The 25,809-nt window shown below is 44.4% G+C and overlaps 1 protein-coding gene across 3 annotated transcripts in view; it reads left to right on the top strand.

Annotated features, from left to right (window-relative positions):
- Positions 1–24,999, top strand: part of LOC309567714 (uncharacterized protein) — a 34,959-nt gene extending 9,960 nt beyond the window's left edge. For all 3 annotated transcript variants that reach the window (XM_082273156.1, XM_082273157.1, XM_082273155.1), the window contains 4 exons: positions 394–480; positions 8,061–8,141; positions 17,214–17,406; positions 24,616–24,999. In XM_082273156.1, coding sequence (XP_082129282.1) covers positions 394–480; positions 8,061–8,141; positions 17,214–17,406; positions 24,616–24,715 — 461 coding nt within the window. In that variant the 3' untranslated portion in view covers positions 24,716–24,999. The remainder of the gene's footprint in view (positions 1–393; positions 481–8,060; positions 8,142–17,213; positions 17,407–24,615) is intronic.
- The last annotated feature ends 810 nt before the right edge of the window (positions 25,000–25,809 follow it).

Here is a 25,809-nt window from a genome sequence, read left to right as displayed (position 1 = left end):
TGACTTTTAATTTTCTTTTCTACAGCTGGAACACCGCTTTAGGAATTGGTATATATATATATATAAAATAAATGTTTGTTTTTGGGTTTAATACGGCTTTATTATCAAATAATATACAGCATTAAACTAAAAATTTTTCCTGATTTTCTTGGAATATAATTAGCTTTTTTTTTCAATTAAAAAAAAAAAAAAAAAACTTTTTGTGATGTAAGTTCCAGAGCAGAAAATAGCAGAGCCTTGGTCATAAAGAGGTTAACAAAATTCCCCTTGCTCTGGGAAAATATTTAAAGGGTTTCAGTCCAGTATCAACCACAGTTCCCGTCTATAGGAACAATATACTGTATGTCTGCACTCCTCCCGCTGTTTACCGTTAATGTTTCCCCCTCCTCGCAGACCTGTTAGACACGGTGACAACACGCAGAAGGAATTTGGACCAACAGGTTTTACAAGAGGATGCCGAGCCTGAGACTGCAGTCTGTGGTGAGCAGAATAGGGCATCGCCTTACCATAAGGGTATGTTTGGATATTACTAATGTATACACACAGGCTTTTATCTGCATTTTATTACGAAGTTTAACCCTTGCATGCATAGGCATTTAAAGTGGAATTTTGCCAGCAACCCCCCCCCCCCCCAAAAAAAAAAAGAAAAAAAAAAAAGCCTGCAAGGAGAGCTTTTTATTTTTTTTTTTTTTGCAGAAGGGACATGCTATGGGGTATATTTATAAAAAAAAAAATTACAGAGCTATACATCCTGTTAAATTATATGTATATTCTTTCTGTGTAAATGGGAGCAAAAAAAAAAAAAAAACTTTTTAGGCCCCATGCACTCGTTATTAGCATTTATTTATGCTTCCAGAAGCGAAATAGTGTTATCCTATGTGTCCATGCACACTACTCTAGGCTATTAGCGTTTTTTTGGGCTTCAGGCCCCATTCACACCTGAGCGATTTTCTGCTTGAAGCTTGTAGCGTTAAAACGCTCAACAAACCAAATCCCATTCATTTCAGTGGCCCCTGTTCAGATCTGAGCCTTCTGTCGCCTAAAGCAAAATGCCTGAAGCTCGAAAAAGTACATGAGCTTCTTTTTGGAAGATTACAAGTCAGTGGCGGCTGGTGCTCCATGGGCCGGGGGGGGGCAGACGGGTGGCAACATACAACCCCCCCCCCGCCGGACCACACCAGGCCACGCGCCCTACACCCCTCCCCCCGACCACAGCAGGACCTCCCCCATACCCCCCCCGGACCACAGAAGGACCCCCCCCGGACCACAGCAGGACCCCCCCATACACCCCCCGGACCACAGCAGGACCCCCCCATACACCCCCCAGCTCACTCACCCTGCCTGGACGCAACATCTGGACAAGGGTGGCGGCGGCAACTTCGGCTTCTTCAGCTTCTCCTCCCTCCTCCTCCATGCCCAATGGCATAGCTTCAAATTTCGGCCAATCGGGAAACGGGTCTCACGACCCGCTTCTTGATTGGCCAGGAGGAGGATCCATGTGACAATAGCGAATTTTCATTCGCTATTGTCACACAACTGGGCCCCAAGCCCACCCTTTCTTTTTTAACCTATTAGAGCCTCTGGCTTTCACATGGCAAAAAAAAGCCCCATTGAACTCCATGCTTTTGGCGCCCCGCATGTAGATTAGGGGCCGGACGCATGGATGGGGGGGGGCGGTGCCCCTGCGCCCCCAATAAACCAGCTGCCACTGCTACAAGTGTTTTTGGCCCCATAGACTTCAATAGAAATGTCTGACTTGAGCGTTTTACAAGCATTTTGTCCCTTGTTTTCTGTTCAAACAGCAGCTCTCCATCCCTAGTTTTCTATTGGCTAAACAAAAATGCCTGAAGCTGTAAGTCCCGGTTCACACTAGGGCGACCTGTGAGGCAACCTGGTCGCCTCACAGGTCGCCGCAGGTCGCCTCCCATAGGGAAGCTGCGGACCCGTTCTAATAGGAGCGACACAAGTCGCTCCGACCTAGAAAAAGGGTCCGGAGCTTCTTTGGGGCGACCAGGAGGCGACCGCCATAGACTTCAATGTTATGAAGTCCGTGGCGGCCGCTCCAAGGTCGCGGCGCGCTGCTCGCACCGCAACCTCGGAGGTCGCGGAGCGAAGTAGCGTCGCCCCTATGTGAACGGGGCCTGAAACTCTTGTAATACACTTCTAAAACACCTTAAAACGCTGCAAAAAAGCTTAACAAATGCCAGCAAATCGATACACTCAGGTGTGAATGGAGCCTAAGTGTCTAGGAGCAGAAAAAAATAGTTTTTGTAGAGTTTCCGAAAGGGTTTTAAGCGCAGAAACGCTGCTAATCGCTACTAAACGCTACTAATCGTGTTTATTGAGCTTTTTTTTTTTTTTAAAGGAACTGCAAAAATACTCCTAAAACGCTACCACGAAAAGTTATTACCAGCGTTTTTTGTCCAGCGTTGTTTGGCTTAAAAAAAATGCTAGTGTGCATAGAACCTTGTTAGGCTATAGTCTTACTAGATTAATATTATTCATACACAGTAGTAGGAATCAGAAAATTACACATTATGGCCACTAGATGGAGATGATGATGATATTTTATTTACTTATTACAGGTACTTATATAGCACTATTAATGTACACAGTGCTTCACATTCTGTACATATTTTACATTCACATCAGTCCCTACTCTCAAGGAACTTACAATCTGAGGTCCCTAACCAGGGCTGCTGATTGGGGGGGGGGGGGGCACCAGTCCTCCTGTACGGGGCCCAGGCACACAGGGGGGCCCCAACAGCATGGGGAATCTGTGTAGTCAGGCGAGCCCTGTGCGGCTCTCTGCAGCAGCCAGCTGAAAGCCAGTCTCTCCCCCTTCTGCCAGCTTTCAGCTGCTGCAGGGAGAGACACAGACACAGGGCATCAGTCCTGTAATTGCTTCTCCGACACCAATCCCCCTTCCTATTCTGCCTGCTTCTGATCCTCCCTATGTGCTCCCCTTTTGCTGATGCCAGAGGTTTGTTATAGGGGGGGCTGCTAAGATATTTGAAAGTACACCCTCATTGTATAAAACACATACGCCGTCATTGCTGATCTGCTTCTGAAAATCCCATTTGTAGGCTCTATCTATACTTAAGGCGGAACGTCACTCTACCAATCAACACTGATTATTTAATCCTTATGCTGTTAGCATTAGCAAATAGATAGGAAAACATATCATATTCACTTGTTTTAAACTTTTTTTTTTTTTTACATTTCTTTGATTACTTCCTGGTTTCTTGCCTAGGCAAATAATGTCATACATCCCAGAAAGTCTTCAGAAGGGGAGGAGAAGAGAAGGGTTTTTTTCAGCTAAGTACACTCTCCTGCATACATGCCTGAGCTTAGGGCAGATGGATTCCAGGAAGTAAATGCTACAGTTATCATTTTCCCCAATTCAAGATGTCCATGGCCGTAAATGCTAGGGGGCTGTTTTTCAAAGTGAAATTAAGCATGGAGGCATGGATGGATAGGGAAGTTTGCTTTGAATATTACAAATTAAATACATATTCTTTTTAGTTTGTGGTGCTACGATGCAGTTTCTTTAATACTTTTGAGTCACAGATCCACAGATCAAAAAAACACATGCAGCAAATAGGCTCAGCGCATGGGAGGCAATAGGCTTAGTGCATGGGCTGCATCAGGGGTGTGGTAGACCCCTAATGTCCCCATAAGAGGACCTCCCATCTGCACAATACTTTTAAATACTGTAGGTGGCTATTATTTATAATAAACAACACAAAATATTATGAAATAGAATTTAAAAAAAAGACAGGCACAGCTGCGCTGTGTTTCCACTCTCAAGAACGGCTTCCCCATATATTCTTATAGAGGGGCCCGTACGACCAGCATTCATGCCTAGGATGAAAGAATACCCCAGGGCCACAGATAACGGGGAAGACTTGGAAGAGGATCAAATGCTATTATGGTGCCCATTATGCCACCATTTTCTAAAAAGAAAACATACAGTGGGCGCACCAGCCTAGTAGGTTTTCTTTTTAGGCTTCACTTGGGTTTCCACGACCTGTTGAGAGTGGGAGCACAGCTGAAACGACGACCATAACAGCTGACTAGTATCTCCAGGAAACTAGTTGCATGAGAACCCCTCAAGCGCAGGAGCAATTTCTATCTTTTCCATTGCCACCATTTTCTTTCTGTTCATCCCTAAGCTTCATATATGAAAATACAGCTTTCAGCTAAAAACTATACTGTTACAGGGAAACTAAAGTGTATTTTTTGTAATTGCATACTTTTAGTTATTGTTTTAACATTTACCGTAAAAGTAGTTTTGCCTTTCTTTTTATATTGTTACTTGTTTGCGGTTTTATATGGTTATTGTATTTCATATCGTTGTAAACACCCCATCTACTGGTCATCAGGAAATGTGATTAGTAACCCCACCCAAAGGATAGCTATTATGGTTTGTATTTTTTAATCTATACAGTGTATAACATGTAGCATGTAATGCAGGGTACACCCATGACACAGTGCATCATTGGCTCTCTAAAGAAGAGAGAACAGCAGAAGCTGTTTGCTTTCAGGCTCTCTCCTTAAGATTAAATCTCCATGTATGAAAAGAGCATAAGGGAGGGAAATGGTGAGAGTTAAAGCAGGACTAAAACTTCCTATCCTTTACAAGCAAGGAAGCTGCCATCTTAGCCTCTGTTTGACCTGCAGTTGCCTTAGTGATGCACAGGTGATTCGTTAAGACACCAGCCATTTGATGGCTTTATGGTTCAGTTGGGAGCACAAACAACTGTTAGGCCTCATGCACACAGGGCGGCAGAAAAAACGAGCTGCAGAGCCACTTCTAACGCCAGGAAAAAGCAGCTGTAAAAACATGCTTTTTCCATTTGCGTTATTGCACGTTTGGCCACGTAGCTTTTAGCAGCGTTTTTTCTGCCTCCATTCAAAATCAATGGTTCCCTATGGGAGCCTATTGATTTGAATGGAAGGCGCACTGTGAGAATCTTGAGGGGGAACTCCACGCCAAAATGGGGAAAAAACGGGCCTCCCGGGGACAGCGTCGGAGGAGGACCGGAGGAAGACCAGAGGAGGCAAAAGAAGAGTTAAACAGAAGAGAAGGATGGCGCTCAGGTGTGCTCTTGTGATAGAAAAATACAAATATGACCTCAGAGAATGGTCTTTGTAATGAGCCTCAAAAGTTTAATGAACTCATACAATAAAAATATTAAATGAAGATACTTTCAAACCGGACTCTGGAGCCTCTGGATATCCTAGGGAGCCGTAGGAATCCCTGGTGGTAATCATGGGACTCGCAATGACATCAGGTGACTCAGATAGAAAAAGATGCTCCCTGATGGAAGGCTGAATCTTCCGATGGTAGTGACTCGCACGGTTCTGTGTGCAGCCGCTACACTGAACCGGGGCCAATGCGTAGTTGAAAGCCGAGTCCTACGAGCAGACCGGAAGTGACGCCTGGATGACGTCACTGGAAGTAGCCGGAAATGGTGCCGTGGGGATCCACGGAGGCCAGGCTGGGCGGATGAAGTATCGCAAATGCTTCTGAAGAGCTTCTGGTTGCCACAACTACATGTTTCGCTGTATAAAGCTTTGTCAAGTTTGGCAGAAGTGCGGAGGGGAGAAGAGCGGAGAGGAGAAGACCAGAAGAGAGGAGAAGACCAGAGCGGATGAAGATTTTTTAATAAACTTTTCAAAACGTCTCCTGTCATTATTTAAATACACAGCCTTTTATGGGGTGAATGGGTAGGGGTACAATGTACCCCTACCCATTCACATAGGGAGGGGGTCCGGGACCTGGGGGGGACCCCTTGTTAAAGGGGGCTTCCAGATTCCGATGAGCCCCCTGCCCGCAGACCCCCACAACCACAGGCCAGGGTTGTGGGGATGAGGCCCTTGTCCTCATCAACATGGGGGCAAGGTGCTTTGGGGTGGGGGAATGCAGAGCCCTCCCTGCCCAAAAGCACCCACACCCCCCCCATGTTGAGGGCGTGTGGCCTGGTATGGTCCAGGGGAGGTGGGGCTGCTCGCTCGTCCCCTCCCCTTTCCTGGGCTGCCGGGCTGCATGCTCGGATAAGCGTTCGGTATGGATTTTGGGGGGGACTCCATGCTGTTTTTTCTGGCGTGGGGCTACCCTCAAATTCCATACCAGACCCGAAGGGCCTGGCTTGGAACCTGGGGGGGGGGGGAACCCCACGCCGTTTATTCCCCATTTTGGCGTGGATTTCCCCCTCAAGATTCTCACAGCGCAAGTCGGATCATCCTGATCCGACTTGCGGTGCGCCTTCCATTCAAATCAATAGGCTCCCATAGGGAATCATTGGTTTTGAATGGAAGAAAAAAAATGTATAATGTGGCTTAACGCACGTTAAGCAACGTTATTCAGCCTTTAGCAGCGTCAGACGTTTTTACAGCTTGACACTGCAGCTCCAGAACGCACAGGTCCTGTTTTTTTTTTGGAGCTGTAAAACGCCTATGCCACTTGGAGCTCCTAAAAGCTCTATGTGTGCATGAGTCCATAGAATAACATGGACGGGCGTTCTGCAGCTGCAAAAAAAAATGTCTGACGCTGCTAACAGCAGCTCCAAAAACGTCCAGTGTGCACGGGGGCTTATAGTTATTTTTCAGGGCATGCCCTAAATATAAAACGGTTTTATGAAACAGTTAAACCAGTCACTCCAATTACTCATTCAGTTGTATGTGTAAATTGCAGCTTGAGCTACTGAGCTCTGTGAAAATACTTTTTAACATAGCAGCTAAGAATAGAAAATTAAGCATGATAAAAGGAAGCTGGAGCTTTGCATTCTAGGTGCAAATGAAATATACTACACAGACTATTGAGATAATCTATGGAGACAATTGAGTACTGTCCGTGATACTTTATTTGCACTAACATACAATTTTTCAGGACAAGCTTTCGGGGTATGTCCCCTTCATCAAGGTCCAAGCAGTACTGATTCACAAAATGTTAGCAGAATGGTAAAAAAAACACAGAATCTCTAAGCCAAAGGAAAAAAAAAAAAAGGAGAAAACCAAACAAACATAAATTGAACTGGCATGGTAATAAAACTAGCATATTTAGTAAGATAAGACAGAGGGAGAGCTGAAGATGGGGGAAGGTGGGAGGGAAAGTCACAGAGGGGGTCGTAAAACTGTAGGATAATGAGCAAGGAAACCCATGTCTAAGTTTAAGCCGTTATGTTTTGTGTCAAAAAGAAGTATCATTCTTAATTCAAAAGTTTTCCTTTCCTGGATAGTTCTGAAATTCCCTTTAAGAACTAAAACATTGAGGTCTTCTATAGTGTGGTCCGGTTGTGAAAAATGATGTCCCACAGGTGTGCAGAAACTATCTTCTTTATGTTCTTTGATGGTGTGTCTGTGCAAATCTATAGACAATCTATGGACAGTCTTAGAGAATCTATTGTCTTCATGTTGGTTAGATCTCATCCATAGTCATTCTATGTAGCAGTGAAGCACTGTCACTAGGTAGGCTGCCTGTATGTACATATGATTGCAAACAAGACACAGAATCAAGGCTTCTACTACATAAACAATCATTTATTTATATCTTTTTTTTTTTTTTTTTTAACTAAAAATTGAAACTGATCCCACTCATTCATGCACACTGGGGGGTTTTGTAAAGGCTTTTCTCTTGGCTGGAGAAAAATAGCTTTAAAAAACTGCCTAACCCGCGATTAGGCACATCAAGCTCTTGGCCTTTTTTTTTCATTGTCCAGAATATTCTTGCCATTGAAATAAAAATAACGTGCCTAGAGCTTAGGCGCGTTTTGGTGTTTTTTTTTTCAGCCATACCATGTCTCTCGTGAACGCACAAGTGATGTTTTTTTTTTGTCTGCCAGTATGGACACATAAGCTAACATGGAGTGGCGTTTAGAGGCACGAAAAAAAATGTCAAATGCCTGTAAAACATTTTTGAGCTCAAGTGTACACGAGGCCTTATACAGTACAAAAGTCTGTTTCTCTTTGATCAATAATAGCCAATGTTGTTACAGGATGACATAACAGAGCCGCATTGTCTATTAAATTTGTAACCTTTGTTCTGTGTTAACAAGAAACAGGAATTTCAGAGCTGAAACCAACTGAAGTGACTCGAAGAGAGAACCACCGTAGAAGAAACAAAGGAAGCAGAACGAGTGAGTGAGACCTCTGGACTTGTCAATGTAGAAACTGTGTCACAGAGAGATGAATTCTGATTGGGTCTCTATGGCAGATTTATATCTCGTTAAATAAACTTACAATGCGTTTTCCTATGTTGACCTCAATAGTCAATGTGTTGGGCTTAGTATTGGTTTTAGAGGTATACATTTATGCAGAATGATGGGGTCAGCAATGTTGTTGAAATTTCCCAATGCGGTCAATGGGAGACACCAGGTTTCCCTGTGTAGAATTTAAAGTAGAGTAGAATGGATTTTAAAGAGAAAGGGATACTAAACCCCAACCTGATCCTTCTTGATTCATCTTAAGAGAATGATGTGGGCTGCCATTACTGACCTCCCTCCAAAAATGCTAGCTGCCTGGTGATATTAATCCGTATTTCTCCATTGGATTTACTTTAGCTTCAGTTGTTGCTTTTTAGTTCTGGGTCAGTGATTCAAAAAAGTATAAAAGAGGAAGTAAACCCTCCTCGGCAAGTTGTACCTATAGGTAAGCCTATGATAAGACTTACCTATAGGTACTGTAAATAGCTCCTAAACATGTACAGTTTAGGAGATATTTACCTTCGATGCATCCAGTGACGTCACTGGCGCATGCGCTCTGAAGGAATGGCCACTCGTGCCGTTCCTTCAGAACTCCGTGCCGTGACCGGCGGCTCCCGCGCGTGCGCGAGAGTGACGTCACCGCGGCTCCGGCCAATCAGATGGCCGGATGCCGCGATCCCGGAAGACGGGCGACTGGACATGTCGCCCGTCAGACAGGTAAGCGGGCAGCACGGCGGGGGCTCGTTCTAAGGTAAGTATTTCATAATGAGCTAGTATGCGATGCATACTAGCTCATTATGAGCTAGTATGCGATGCATACTAGCTCATTATGTGTTTGTCTTTCAGGGTAAAAAGGAAAAAGGAAAAAGAAAAAAAGGGTTTACAACCTCTTTAAAGCCAAGAGATCAACATGACAAGCAATAGCAATTACAAATAGGAGGTCAGCATTGGGAAGCCTTTGTATTTTTACATAGTTACATCGTTACATAGTTAGTGAGGTCAAAAAAAGACATCAGTCCATCCAGTTCAACCTATGATGTGTGTGTTTGGTGTTAACCGTACATTGTATACCCCTGTATGTTGTGGTCTTTAAGGTGCCCATCTATTAGTTTTTTTGAAACTATTGATGCTCCCTGCTGATACCACTGCTTGTGGAAGAGAATTCCACATCCTTACTGCTCTTACAGTGAAGAAACCCTTACGTATTTTAAGGCTAAACCGTTTTTCCTCTAGTTTTAGTGAGTGGCCACGTGTCTTATTGTATTCCCTTTCTGTCATGCTAGGTTTGTTTTAACTGTGCCAAATGCTTGGAACTGGGTATGTTGCATGCAGTTTGTTCACTATACCATATGAGAAGGGGTGTATATGGGCGCTTCCGTGGGATGAGAACCTGGATCTTGATGGATAGTGCGGGGATATCTGCACCCAGGCAGCACTTGGGAGAAGAAGCAGCTCTATGGAAGGATTCAAAGAAACAAGGCGCCTCTAAGTGCAGTATAGCACATTTATTGCAGGATTAGAGGTTAAAAAAAAAAAAAATCCATAAAGAATTAAATGAGGAGCTGGAGTGAGTCAGTAGCGATGGACAGGATCAGAGGAGCCGATGCTCGGGTGAACGGATGTCCGAGACACAGCTTCCTGTGTGGGCGAACACTAAGCAGGGAACAAATTTCCGGAAACCATGCTGGGACGTAAGCAGCCGGTACCCAGTGCAAGTGGATGGCAGGTTACATGTTTCGGAGCATGCGCAGCTCCTTTATCAGACCTCCGCATGCTGAAGATCTATGGGTATATATGGACAAATGGGGCCGGGATTGGGAGGGGCCAGATGGAACACTTGGCATTTCTGGATTTAGATCTGTACCATGACAATGGCCAGATCCACGCTAAGAATTACTACAAACTGACCTCTGGGAACTCCTTTTTGCATCATGACAGTTGCCATCATCCACGCTGGCTAATAAATATACTTAAGAGCCAATTTTGCAGGCTTCGACGGAACTGTACCAAACTCACAGATTACCGGGCACAAAGCCAATCCCTTAAACAAAAATTTGTAGAAAACGATTATCCAGCCCCTTTGATAGAAGAGGCATATGCCGGGTATGACACCTCTGATCCCCAGAAGACTGTAGCCAACAATCAGGCAAACACTATCCGCATCAACACTATTGGCGCTTTTCCACTGCATGGAACCGTACCGGTTCGGCACGCTTTTGTGCTTTTCCACTGCTGGTACCGCATGGTATAGGGTCGGAACGGTTCAGTACGGTACGGTATAGGTTTGCTTTTCCACTGCATGGAACCGAACGGTACGGTTCTGAAAAAACAGTACCTACTCGATTGTGGTTCCAACAGGTACCAAACTGGTACCATATCCCACAATCCTTTGCATGCAGTCACTACTAGCCACTGATTGGTCAGAGAATCCCACCCCGTTGTTATCCCACCCACTTAACTTAGTACTACTTTAGTGGAAAAGCAAACCTATACCGTACCGTACCGAACCGTTCTGACACTATACCATGCGGTACCAGCAGTGGAAAAGCAAACCGGGCCAAGCAGGGCCGAGTAGAGCTGAGCCGGTACGAGCCGGTACTTGCAGTGGAAAAGTGCCATATGTTTCACAATCAACATAAACACATGGAACACATCATGCGGAACCATTGGCCCATTTTACAACAGGAGCCCCACTTGAAAAACAGTGTATCTATAAAACCTAGAGTCTCATACAGAAAAGCTCCCAACATCAAAGGTAAAATAGCGCCCAGTAAGCTAAAATCCAATAAATACATATCACCATCACTCAAATGTTTCTCTATTATTGGGATGCATCAATGCAGGAAACCTTCATGCCTTACTTGAACACCCACACAGGAAGCAACATTTCGGACATCCGTTCATCCGAGCATCAGCTCCTCTGATCCTGGACATCACTACGGACTCACTCCAGCGCCTCATTTAACTCTTTATGGCTTACTTTGTGTAAGTGTTTTTAACCTTTTATCCTGCAATAAATGTGATATACTGCACTTAGAGGCACCTTGTTCACTATACCAAGACTGTTTTTTACTATCAAATTTAAAACCTGTGTGCTTTTCTTTTTCTTTCATTCATTTTTTTTATACTTTGGACTGTAAAATATTGACAGGTCCTCTTTATAGGTGTCTATGAAGGGTTAGTATTTGGGCAGGTTCCTGGCTAGACAGGAATCCGTCCCGATCGATGACTGATGTGGGCTCACTAGGTAGGCTGTGACCATCAACTTAATGTTTACTGGAAGGAGGTTGGTTGTTTGTCATGTTAGGCAAGGTGGTGGGGAGATGTTAAGTATAATAAAGAAAACAGGTGAAGTACAGCATATCTTATACCATCCAAGGCTCTGAAGGTGTGTTATGTATTGATGAGGGTCAAGCATTGCTAAACTATTCCCACGAGGACCAAGCATGGAATACACTGCATACCTGCCAGGTCCTGAGGGACTGCAGCACATTTGCTCATGTGTGGAATCTTGCAGCGCGCATGCACCATAAGACACACTGGGAGCGCAATGTCATTTTCACCTAGACAAGAAAGTAGGAAGTGCCGCCCTGGAGCACAAAGAAAAGGAGACACTTAAAAAATGTAATCTACCGGTAGTTTTGGGAGAGGGAGAGGTAAGAAGCCAGGTGCAAAAAAAACTATTTTATTGGGTGAAGATCCACTTTACACGCTAACTTGTAAAGTATAGCTCAGATGGAGGAAAGAGAAAACCAGCAGATGTAGCCTAATGGCACTTTTCCACTGCAGGTACCGGCTCGGCTCTACTTGGCCCTGCTTGGCCCGGTTTGGTTTTCCACTGCTGGTACCGCATGGTACGGTGTTGGAACGGTTCGGTACGGTACGGTACGGTTTGCTTTTCCACTAAAGTAGTACTAAAGTTAAGTGGGTGGGATAACAACGGGGTGGGTGGGATTCTCTGACCAATCAGTGGCTAGTAGTGACTGCATGCAAAGGATTGTGGGATATGGTACCGGGTATGGTACCTCTTGGAACCACAATCGAGTTGGTACTGTTTTTGAGAGCCGTACCGTTCGGTTCCATGCAGTGGAAAAGCGCCGCCGTACCGTACCATACCGAACCGTTCCTACACCGTACCATGCTGTACCAGCAGTGGAAAAGCACAAAAGCGAGCCGAACCGTTCGGTTCCATGCAGTGGAAAAGCGCCATTAGTTAACTAGGAACTATTATGCTGAGCAAAGTTCTCTAAAGCAGTGATTGAGCCTCATAGCTAAATCCATACATCTGAACAGTTTTTCTACAACAGAATCTGTAATTCTGTTCAGCCCGTCTTTTGAAGCATGCAATTCTACCTCTCATTCCTATTTGCAGTTCCCCACTGCCTGCCTGAACAATGGACATTAAAGCAGCACCATAGCACTGGTAGTTAATTGCCCAATTAGCAGGCATTCATGCATCAGTGTTGTTTCTAATGTCCCCTTGGGGCATCTGAGTAATACTTGGGCAGTTTCTGTGCACTGAGGAACTAGTACCCCAACCTCGGGATGTGAAGACAATATTTGAATTTGAAACTGAATTGTCACACCAAAATATTTGAGTCCAAAGTAAGGTTATACTCCAAATATTACTTAAGTAAAAGAGCCAATGCGTTTCGGGGGCCAAACAGCAATGCTCCAACCAGCTGCTGAATGCTACTTATTTGGACAAGATACCATATCCAGAGCATAATCACTGCTAAAGTCAGCACAAACCAATCTCCTATTCCCACAAGCCCTGTTGAAGGGGGCAATGTTTATTTCCTGTAGTAATTCACCCCCCTTCCCTAGGTCACGCAGGTCTCCGCCCCCTACACACTCACAGAACCGCCCCCTTTAGAGAACAGGGAACCAAGTATAATTTGGGGGGCTATACAAGTAATTGGTATGAAGTTTGTTAATACAAAGCAATGTATAATATGCTCACCGCTACTGTACAGCTCCTAGCACCCATGTGCATGAGCCCTTACAGTTTGTTATTGCAGTAAAAGCAGTAATAGACCTACTACAGAAAGAATAGATCCCTCCAGCAGCAATAGAACCCCCCCCCCTATATACCCTGCAAATATAGACAGCCCCCCATATATCCAGCAAAGGCAGCCTCATATTTTCAGCCAAGAGACGGCCCGATCCAGCATAGGGACATCACCATATATTCAGTAAAGAGACAGCCCCCCCCATATTATCCAACAAAGAGACATCCCCTCATATACCCAGCAAAGAGACAGCCCCCAGATATACAGCAAGGAGGCAGCCCCATATATCCAGCAAAGGGACAGCCCAATCCAGCAGAGACAACCCCATATATTTAGCAAAGAGACCGTCCAGTGCAGCAAAGAGATGGCACCATCCAAAGAGACATCCCCATATATTAAAAAAGACATCACATCCCCATACTGTATGTACAGAAAAGATAAAGCACAATCAAGCAAAGAGACAAGACATCCCCATATAGCAAAGAGCCAGCCTAATCCAGCAAAGAGACAGCCCAATCCAACTAAGAGACATCCCCATATAGCAAAGAGCCAGCCTAATCCAGCAAAGAGACAGCCCAATCCAACTAAGAGACATCCCCATATAGCAAAGAGCCAGCCTAATCCAGCAAAGAGACAGCCCAATCCAACTAAGAGACATCCCCATATAGCAAAGAGCTAGCCCAATCCAGCAAAGAGACAGCCCAATCCAACTAAGAGACATCCCCATATAGCAAAGAGCCAGCCTAATCCAGCAAAGAGATAGCCCAATCCAACTAAGAGACATCCCCATATAGCAAAGAGATATCCCCATATAGCAAAGAGACAGCTCAATCTTGCAAAGAGACAGCCACAGCACAGGTCCACATCCAAGCAGAATTAGCAGACAGACACAGCCCCATCCAGCAACTTTGTCAATTTACCAAAAAAGCAATGTCTAACAACTTGTCTCCAGAGTAGTTATTTAGGACAGGCTACCCTCACACACTGCAGCTGGTGCCAAAACAAACATCCACTGTGCAGTAGAGGCGAAGTGCACATGATATCACTCTGCTCTCTCAGGCTCAGCCAGAACTATGTGAGCTCACTGAACTGTATCAGGTTATGCGGCTGCCAGCTCACTCTGCGACCACTGTGATAAGTAATATAGAGTGCGCTTCGCTCCTTCTCATTCTCTGGCGGAGGTGCCAGAATGCTGTTCCGGTACGTTCCACCAGAAAAAAAAAGCCCTGGTAATATTAAAATAATGCCTTATTGTGGACTCAAATATTTCAGTCTGGCACTTTGATTTCGAATTCAAATGAGGTTTTTATTGCTGTCTGTGTTCCTGTTGGAGAGATTCATCCTCTCTATTTGTTGTTTACCGTTCTCACTAAAAGTAAATGTCAGGAATAGAGAGGAAAACATCCAAAGGGGACACTAGTTCTGGTGACCTAGGTGACAACCAGGGACTCCCACACTTTAGAGGGATTTCTTCTTACTTCCCATTTTGGCTATGGGACAGGAAGGGAAATCTTCCCAAATGGGACACAGATGGCAAAAAATGGATGGGTTTTTTTTTACTCAGTTCAAGATAAAAGTTTTGCCTTTAGTTCTAATTTAACCACATCCTACCCACCCGCCGTCAAATGACGGTGGATTGGTGCACCTATTGTTCTGGGACGCCGTCATATGATGGCGCACCAGAACAGCCTCTCTCGCGCGCCCGCGGGGGCGCGCAGAGCGGCGATCATGGCCGCGCCTTGTTGCTAGGACCCCGATCGTGGTAAAGAGTCAATGACATGATTTTTTACCCATGTGTCCAATCACAGCCGGTCACATGTAAACGAGGAAGTGCTGTTATTCGTCTCTCCTCGCCTCACACTGTCAGAGTGTGAGGCGAGGAGAGCCAATCAGCGGCTCCTCCTTACAGACAGGGGAGACAAGGACATGTAATCAGGGCACTGATCATCAGTGCCCTGATTACAGAAAATTGCAATAGAGTGCCAATTAGTGCCCACCATCAATGCCCACAGTGTCCACCATCAGTGCCCATAGTGCTGCCAGTCAGTGCCCATCAGTGCCTGCTCATCTAGGCACTGATGGGCACTGACTGGCAGCACTATGGGCACTGATGGTGCTGCCCATCAGTGCCGCCCGTCAGTGCTCATCAGTGCCACCCGTCAGTGCCGCCTCTCAGTGCCCATCAGTTCCACCTTTCAGTGCTCATTAGTGCCGTCTATCAGTGCCACCTATCAGTGCCCATCAGTGCGGCATATTAGTACCTCCTCATTAGTGCCACCTCATCAGTGCCCATCAGTGCTGCCTCATCAGCGCACATCAGCGAAGGAGAAAAATTATTTATTTTCAAAATTTACTCACAGAAAATAGGAAAAACTTTTTTTTTTCAAAATTTTCTGTCCTTTTTTGTAAGAAATAAAAAACCCAGCGGTGATTAAATACCACCAAAACAAAGCTCTATTCGTGTTAAAAAAATTATACAAATTTTGTATGGGTACAGTGTAGCATGATCGCGCAATTGTCATTCAAAATGTGAGAAAATTTGTGAGAAGCGTGACCCAACTGTCCCCTAATTGCAGGCATATTGGTGAACCATAAGCAGCTGAGCAATTAGCAGAGTGTTGTCTGCCAGAAACATCAAGACTTTACAAGCAGGGTACAGCTAGGGCCTGTCTTTAGAGAGGCACTGGGCCAATATACCCATCAGGTGGATTTACACTTAAAAGAATGGGAGAAGTGGGCAAGGCTGGATATTTATGCCAAGACAAAGGCTGTGGGGTTGGTAAAGAAAAGAAACTGTCTTTCAGTTTATTACCGATCTCTTTCTCTATATATATATATTTATAGGCCTCTGAGTAATGTGATTGTGGTTACAGCAAGATCGGGACTGTATCCAGATCTTATTGTTGGGGAAGGTCTGCCAAAGCCCTTCATTTTGTGTTAAGTATGCTTATTAAGGACCTGTTCATACAAGACGTGGTAGTCCAGAGCCCAAATGCATAAACAAGGCAAAATGCCTTATTTGCAAAGTTGTCAGTTCACACCACAGCATTGCCCTGAAAAAAGAAATACAGCAATGCATTCTCTGTGTTAAGTTAAAAAATGTCCCACTAGCTGTCCTACCCCACTGTGTCACTAATCACTTACCTGGCTTCATGTCACTACACCAGCGTCTCTCCCCTAACTTCCTGCTTTTACAGTAGAAACTGAGGGCAGGTTCCTGTTGCTGACAATTTTTTTTGCAGAGCATACTGGACTTTCTAAAGCCTCGTACACACGCGTCGAAAATCGGCAGGGAATTTTCGTCGGATGACCGATCTGCCGATTTTCGGCTTGTTAGTATGATGCTTCCGACAACCGACTTTTCAGCCGAAAAAAATCTGGTGTGCAGGTTATAAAATTTTTGTCCGCCGTCAAAACACGTCCGATTTTCGTGCAGTCAGTACAGATTTCGACAGGGAAAAATCTAATAAGCAAGACTGGGCATGCTCAGAGAAGAAAGAACACAAATAAAGCAATCCAACACATGACATCACTTCTGAAGTAGAATTTTGTTGGGCGAGAAAATTCGTGTGCAGTCTAGGCACATTCCAACCAACAAACACCACTGGACAAAAGACGGACGATTGGTCGGCCGATAATCGTTGCGTGTGTACTAGGCTTAAAAAGAAAGCCCAGCAATGGCTTTTCACTTGTTGGCTACTTCTAATTTTTTGCTAATAAGCTGAATAAACTAACAGACATAGTGGGGTCAGTGTGCACTTTATTGATAATTAAGCTGTGTGAATCAACCCCAGTATCTCATATTCATTCCAGGAAAACTTTGAAAGTACACAGTGGCAATATAATGCAGAACCATTTCTGGTTAGGCACCCTTTGAGTCTGAATGTATTTGGAAGTCGCTCATGCATATCCATTATATTGTGTCAAGTGAGCAGAAGCTTCTGTACTAATCTCGGAACAAGCGCTAAAAAGAATTCTGTCTTTTCCATTTCAGACCAAAGTGTGCACCTCTGGGAGTTCGTACGTGACCTATTGCTGAGTCCGCAGAAAAACCAAGAAGCTGTACGATGGGAGAACCGTAAGGAAGGAACGTTCCGTGTCATTAGGTCTGACATGTTTGCCCAGTTATGGGGAGAGCAGAAGAACAACAAATGTATGAATTATGAGAAGTTAAGCCGGGCGCTAAGGTATACATATAAGGGATAAAATAACTGCATTATACCATAATTTGATAGGTCAAAATACTTCTGTTCCAGCCAGAGAGAGACGACATTCAGATTGTGCATGCATGGTCAGCTGTCATCTACTGTCTTTGGACACCAACAAATAAACACAGGGAAGGTTAACTTAATTTTTTCTATTACAAATCTACAGATTTTATCTATTTATCATGGTGACAACAAAAGACATTAACAAAAAAAAAAACTGTTAAATATGACATTTTGTGTGTAAATATTTAATATTTTTTGCCAGTAGGTAGAGCTCTAAGCTTATTTTTAGATGTTTTTATCTAATTCTTTACAGCCTATTGAAAAAGCCTGTTTACAGACTTCAGTAGTCAAAGGGTTAGTTCACTTTTCCTGTACATTTCCCATAATTCTCCCCAAGCATTCCAACTGCTGACTGATAAAAATGGTTGCAATTTGGGTGGGTGGTGCGCTTCAGAAGTGGAAATATAACTTAAAAGGGTGTGGCTTAAAACATGGCTTAAAATTGTGAATATATAAAATACAATAATAAAGACGTGTTCCTGTGGTAAAGTTGTGTTATCGTTAAATTATGCCGTGGTGATCAAATAAATTAAAATGTAAATAAACCATTACAATATATCTTCTATACGAAAAAGTGCTGAGTACTTCAATTTCATAAAAAACTCAGTGAATAAATAATCCGTTAACAAAGTATAAATATATAAATAGAACTTCAAAAACAATTAAAGGTGCTTTGTGCTTTCTGAAATAAATAAATAAAGTGCACTGTTCAAGGTGTCCATTCATAAAAATCCAAAAGTCAGGTGAAATTCCCTTCAATAGCTTCAAAGAATAGTAAACGTGCTCTCATGCAAAAAATAAGGGTGTTGTGACTTGCTGCCTCCACCAGGTGTCACATCTAGGTGTTCTATATTCTCACCTCAATAAGGTGTATATTGCCCCTGAGGAAGTCACGTGATGTGACGTAACGCGTAGGAGGAGCCGCCAGACTACCGGAAGTGACGTTGGAGATCGGAGCGATATCGCTCCCCACGCTGCATTCATATATTATTTGCGAATAAATGATCTACAAATTGTAAGTGCAACTATGTTTTTAACAATAAACCTGATTTAATATACTGCACCATGATTGCCCTCTATTTTAACTGAGCCCGAGGTTACGATAAGGAGTTAAGGACGCCAGAAAGCTTAACACCCCAAAAGCTGAAAGGACAGGACAGGAAAATACCCGGAGGTCGAAACAGGAGATTGGAATTAGCAAAAGCCTACATGTTACCCGGAGGCTAAGCTTTATATACAGGCGCAATATACACCTTATTGAGGTGAGAATATAGAACACCTAGATGTGACACCTGGTGGAGGCAGCAAGTCACAACACCCTTATTTTTTGCATGAGAGCACGTTTACTATTCTTTGAAGCTATTGAAGGGAATTGCACCTGACTTTTGGATTTTTATGAATGGACACCTTGAACAGTGCACTTTATTTATTTATTTCAGAAAGCACAAAGCACCTTTAATTGTTTTTGAAGTTCTATTTATATATTTATACTTTGTTAACGGATTATTTATTCACTGAGTTTTTTATGAAATTGAAGTACTCAGCACTTTTTCGTATAGAAGATATATTGTAATGGTTTATTTACATTTTAATTTATTTGATCACCACGGCATAATTTAACGATAACACAACTTTACCACAGGAACACGTCTTTATTATTGTATTTTATATATTCACAATTTTAAGCCATGTTTTAAGCCACACCCTTTTAAGTTATATTTCCACTTCTGAAGCGCACCACCCACCCAAATTGCACACATTGTATTGACTGGTTCCTGGTGCCAGTACTGTGGTGCAGCAGCAGGAAGGGAAACATATACGACCTCGGATAGCGCAGGAACCACTCATACATATAAGATTGATAAAAATGGTGCTGCTTTTCCACTCCATATATGTAAACCGCGTACCGCTGATGCAAGAGGTAGAAAGCGCATTGTGCATGTGAGTAGTTTGAACAAGATCCCCCTTCAGTGTGACAGCGGGAGGGAATCGTCTCCCCCCCTAGCCGCTGTCACAATTAAAAAAACAGTGCATGTGTGTGGGCGTAATTCATTCACAGTTTGCTGTGAATTAATGAACTACAAGTACCGACAACCACTGCGGCAGATGGCTTGTAGAGCTGAATAAACTATGAGGACACTGATGAGTCCCTTTTGCAGTTCATTCACAAGCCCTGCAGCTTAAAAAACAGTCAAGCCCTATGGAGGTATGGGCTGAAAGCTGCAGGGCTTGTCTGCAGAAGCCTGACATTGTGCTTGTGATCCACTGATCATGGGTGCAATGCTTTTCAGGCTCTGGCAGGAAAAAAATAAATATACTTTTTGTTTCTGCAAAAAATATGTCAATTTACTACTTGTTCTAAAAAGGAGACATTATCCTTTAAAAGCTGAAATTTACACATAGGTGGATAACTTATTCCTTGCTTTAGTCTATTGAAAGGGCTCCTGTTTACATTGTAAATGTAGTTGTAAAAACTGTATTTTTGTTTTACCGTAATATCCTTTTCTCTGATGTTCATTGAGGGACACAGCTCTAGATCTTCTTGACCCTTGGGTTTATGCTGCCCCCTACAGGAGTAGGACACTAGGCGTAAAAAAGTTTGACTACACATATAGGGCAGTCCCAGGGGGTATAATCCCACTTCCTGCTATAGGTCTCCAGTTTTGTAACAAACGGGGTCAGAAGAACATAAAACCCAACTCAATAGAGGGGCGGGTGCTGTGTCTGTCAATGAACATCAGAGAAAAGGATTTTACGGTAAGACGAAAATCCAGTTCTCTTTTGTTCATGGACGGACACAGCTCCAGATTTTCTTGATCCTTAGGACGTCCCAAAGCAGTGTCAACATGAGGGGTGGGAAGAACACAGCAAGAAATACACTTCCCAAAGGCTAAACATAGCCAACAAGGTAAAACAGGAGCTCAACCAGAAACAACTGGAGCTCATCTGAGAAAAACATTTTTTTAGAGGACTAATCCTCTCCAATAGCGGCCTGCAAAACCTTGCAGCCAAAGGAAGCATCTGCAGATGCCAACACATCCACCTTATACATTTTGTGAAAGTGTGCATGGACGACCAGGTGGCCGCCTTGCAAACCTGCACTACCGACGCCTGACGACGGAAGGCCCAAGAGGCACTAAGCGCCCTCGTAGAATGCGCCTTAACAGGGAAAGGAGGATCCTGACCCTTAATGGAATAGGCCTGCACCACCATCTGCCTGATCAATCTAGAAATGGTCGCAGCAGACGCGGCCAGCCCCTTACGGGGTCCATCCGTAAGGACAAATAAAGAATCCAATTTTCAGAATGACTCAGTCGCCACCAGGTACACCCTGATTGCCCAAACCACATCCAAAGAATGTAAGGCAATCTCTTTAGGATGCTTAGGCTTAGGACACAGAGAAGGCAACACAATGTCTTCATTTAAATGGAAACCAGAGATGACTTTAGGAAGGAATGACTGGCAGGGACGAAGCACCACTTTGTCTCTGTGAACTACCAGACAGGATGAACGACAACACAATGCAGCCAACTGCGACATCCTGCATGCATAAGTAATAGCCACCAAGAAGGCTACCTTCTGTGACAGTGTAAGCAGAGAAAGCTCAAAAATATTTTGAAAGGGCAGTTTCTGAATCAACATCACCAAATTGATGTCCCACGGAGGTAACGAAGACCTCACCGGGGGAGCCAGGTGGCAGACCCCCTGGACAAAGGTGCGAACCAAGGAATTTGTGGCCAACGGCACTGAAAAAAAATTGCAAGCGCCGAAATCTGGCCCTGATGGTACCCAAGGCCAAAGGCTGATCTACACCTCTTAGGGAAAGCTCCAAAACACGAGTCGCTGAAAAGGAAAAGGGGGAGACCCCCCGAGACTCACACCAAGCAATATACGCCCTCCAGACTCCATGATAAATCTTCCTAGAGGGAGATTTTCTAGCTTTTAACAGCACAGGAATCACCGAATAAGGCACCCCTCTATCCCTTAGCACCTGGCTTTCAACAGCCAAGTCGTTAAAGCCAGCCACTGTAAAGCAGGATGAAAGATCGGTCCTTGAGCTAACTGATCTTCTCTGAGAGGGAGTCTCCAAGGTACATCGGCGTCCAGCCATTCTAGGTCTGCATACCAGGACCTGCGAGGCCAGTCCTGAGCCACTAGGATGACCAGAATCCCTTCTGTCTCAATTCTTTGCAGGAGTCTTAGCAGAAGAGTTATCGGGGAAATGCGTACATCAGACAATACTGGCTCCGAGGAGCCACCAGAGCGTCTGTGGCGTCGGCCAGAGGATCCCGAGACCTTGCTATGAACCTCTGCACCTTCCTGTTGAGACAAGAGGCTAACAGGTGCACATCGGGAGTCCCCACCAGAGACACAGTCAATGAAACACCTCCTGGTGGAGAGACCATTCTCCCTGATCCATCGTCTGCCGACAGAGGTAGTCCGGCTGCCAATTTTCTACTCCTGGAACATGCACAGCAGAGATGGTTGGAATAAACCACCTTAGAATTCTGGCTACTTCCTTGGCCACTAGGACACTTTTGGTGCCCCCTTGATGATTGACATATGCCACGCCCGTGGCATTGTCCAGTTGAATCCTTACCGGGCACCCCCGAGCACAATGTGTGCCCAAGACACCTCCCCACCTGGACAGGCTGGCATCCATGGTGACCACTGTCCAATACAGGGGGAGAAAGGATTTTCCCTGTCGAAGAGCCGGAGAGTGGAGCTACCAGATCAGGGATCCCCTCGTACCCCGGCTCAATAGGGTCAGATTATCTAGAGACTTTGGGTTCTTGTTCCATTTGGCAAGAATCACCTTTTGCAGAGATCTGGTATGGAAGTGAGCAAACAGAACCGCTTCGAAGGTGGAAACCATCAAGCCCAGCACTTCCATACAAGTCCTGAGAGATGACCGCCAGGTGGACAACTTCTGGAGTTTCACCTCCGGAAGAAACACTCGGGCTGAGGCCATGTCCAGGGTCAGGCCCAGAAAGTCCAGCTTGGTGGACGGGACCAGAACAGGTTTTTAGAAATTCAGTTTAAAGTCGAACTGAGAGTTTTCACTGAAATGGCCAGACTGTCTTTAAAAGCATTCGGAGACTCTGCTCGCAGAAGGAGGTCGTCCAAGTACCCCAGTAGTGCAATCTTCTGCCTACGGAAAAGCGAAGGAAACGCTGATGCCTGACATTAATTGGGATATGAAGGTAAGCATCCTTGATATCGATAGAGGCCAGAAAATCCCCTTGATGAAGGGATGCCACTACCATGCAAATGGACTCCATTCGAAATTTCTGAGCCCGCACAAAGCGGTTTAAAGCCTTGAGGTCCAGAATTGGACAGACCTTGCCTTCCTTCCTGGGAACAGTAATTAGGTTTGAATAAAACCCCTAAAAATTTTCAGATTCCAGAACCGGTACAATGAACTCCTGTGAAAGCAGATTCTGTACCACCCCAAGAAGACCTCGTAGGCTATCTGGAGCTAAACACAGGCTGGAAGGGAAGAACCTTGCCGGAGGCAAGGACCAGAACTCAATCTTGTAACAGGACCTAGTCAACTCGTAGACCCATTTGTCTTGAATCAAGGAGATCCACGGATGCAGAAAGAAGCGAAGACGCCCCCCCACCCCAGATACGGGTGAGGGCGTCCCTTCAGGCAGAAGTGGGCTTGTGTGCGGTCCTGGAGGAACCCGCTCTCGACTTACCAGGCCAGAGCCTCTTGGAACCCCCTGGGGGGTTACAGGCAGATTTTGATCCCTGGTTCTTATATCCCGAGGGACGAAAGGACCGATAAGGGCCCGAGAAGAAAAGGCCACGTTTGCGACGGGACTTTTTGCTCCAGGTAGTCTGTGGAAGCAGAGTACTCTTACAGTATCTCACAAAAGTGAGTACACCCCTCACATTTTTGTAAATATTTTATTATATCTTTTCATGTGACAACACTGAGGAAATGAAATTTTTCTACAATGTAAAGTAGTGAGTGTACAGCTTGTATAACAGTGTAAATTTTCTGTCCCCTCAAAATAACTCAACACACAGCCAATAAAGTCTAAACCGCTGGCAACAAAAGTGAGTACACCTCTACATGAAAATGTCAAAATTGGGCCCAAATTGTCATTATTTTCCAGCACTACCTTAACCCTCTTGGGCATGGAGTTCACCAGAGCTTCACAGGTTGCCACTGGAGTCCTCTTCCACTTCTCCATGATGACTTCACGGAGCTGGTGGATGTTAGAGACCTTGCACTCCTCCACCTTCCATTTGAGGACGCAAAACTGATGACCAATAGGGTTTAGGTCTGGAGACATTCTTGGCCAGTCCATCACCTTTACCATCAGCTTCTTTAGCAAGGCAGTGGTCATCTTGGTGTTGTGTTTGGGGTCATTATTTTGGAATACTGCCCTGCGGCCCAGTCTTCAAAGGGAGAGGATCATTCTCTGCTTCTGTATGTCATGTTGGCATTCATGTTTCTCTCAATGAGCTGTAGCTCCCCAGTGCCTGCATTACTCATGCAGCCCTAGACCATGACACTCCCACCACCATGCTTGACTGTAGGCAAGACACACTTGTCTCTGTACTCCTCAGCTGGTTGCTGCCACACACAATTGACACCATCTGAACCAAATAAGTCTTGTTCTCATTAGACCACAGGACATGAATCCAGTAATCCATGTCCTTAGTAGTGTGATCCTCTATTGACCTTTGCCACAATCATGCAGCTACTGCGAACTTTTGACTTGGCATCGCTGGATAGCTTCGGCCTTGCAGCACCTTACAAGACCAGGGTAGTCTAAGATCACTAAAAACAAACACAAGGGCGCACCGGCCTAGTGCATTATCCTATAAAAAAGTTTTTTTAATTAAAAAGGTATAAAAATACTCACAAATGAGTTCTTGGTACAAGCATATCAAATAGGTAAGTTGCCATCAGCATCAAGATACAGGGTGTACCGTCCTCTGAAGCTTGGAAAGGCTTACACGTTTCGAGGCTTGGCCTCTTCCTCAGAGCCTATCTTTTTAACTAACCCCTAGTGTTCTAAGAATTCTATTTTAATATATGTTCATGTATAAAACAAAATTGTATGTATATTTTATTTGTATGCATTTAAGTTCTCACCTAACTTTCAGGCATTACTACAAATCTGGAATTCTGGAACGAGTAGACGGGAGACTGACTTACAAATTCGGGAAGAAAGCTCATGGATGGAAAGAAGACTCAACTACATAATTAGCTATAAATACAAGTGTGGCAAGACAAAAGTATTATAGACAGGAAAGTGGACTGGAGCTTGAGGCTAGCCACACAGAAACTTGTATATAACACAATTCTTTTTTTCAGAAATTTTTAAAACAATTTTATGTGAATAGCATACAGTCTTCAGAATTTCCAGAGAGCATTTCACTTCTAGAAGATCTGTGGACGGTGGACCACATGCCACACAGAACATTTCTAGATGTACAGTAACAACAGTAAAGTGTCTGAATGAAGGACTCCTTGTAGAAAATGTTACTGTCCCGGTCATTCTCGAAGAGCACTAAAGCGGACGTAAAGTGCTGGCAGGCTTTTTTAGGACACAAGATGTTTCTGTCTGTTGGCATTTCTTTGTGTACACTGGGCAACGTATGTGCAGCTCAGTGTACAGCTCCAGCATGATTCTGAGCCAGGCCGAAGTAACTCCCATGCACATGTGAAGGAGTTATGTCACCTGGGTCCAGCTAATCAAGTGGCTGAAGACTCCGAACCAGGAAGAAGACGAAAGCACTGACAATGACGTAGAATTGAGGGGGTCGTTTTGGTAGGCAAGTCTGCCATATTATGCTAATATCACTAAAGGTTTCTGGTGCCTATTTTTTTTTTTTGGTAGTTTACTTTTCTGCCATTGCTGACCTCAACTTCTAAACATACTAATCCCCTCAGTACTGTAAAAGTCAATGACCTGGACCAAGTATTCAGATTAGCAGTTCTGACTTCCTAATCTGCACGTGTGTTCCAGATCAAGAACTCACTATGAAAGCTGGAGGCAGCCAAGTATTTTTAGGAGCCCAGCAATGTCATTTTTCTCATTACAGGTTTTATTTAAGAGAGATTAAAATTAGTTAATTAGTAACTAGTCTAAACAAGAACTGCTCTCTCTTCTAACACTTTGGAGCAATGGGGCAAGCTGTAGAGAAGCCATTCTCAACTAGGGTTCCGCTAGACTAGAGGTTGTTAGGGGTCCCTCCAGCTGTGGCTAATAGACCCGTCTTGCAATAGTGTCCTCATATGTCCAGGGTCAACATCATTTGGCAGAGCCAGCAGCACGACCCTTTAGTCATCTGTAA

The sequence above is a fragment of the Pelophylax lessonae genome (assembly GCF_965119305.1).
Source record: "Pelophylax lessonae genome assembly, chromosome: 12".
In the NCBI taxonomy this organism is placed as follows: domain Eukaryota; kingdom Metazoa; phylum Chordata; class Amphibia; order Anura; family Ranidae; genus Pelophylax; species Pelophylax lessonae.
Note: the sequence above shows the minus strand (reverse complement) of the source record. Positions and strands in the feature narration are given on the sequence as shown.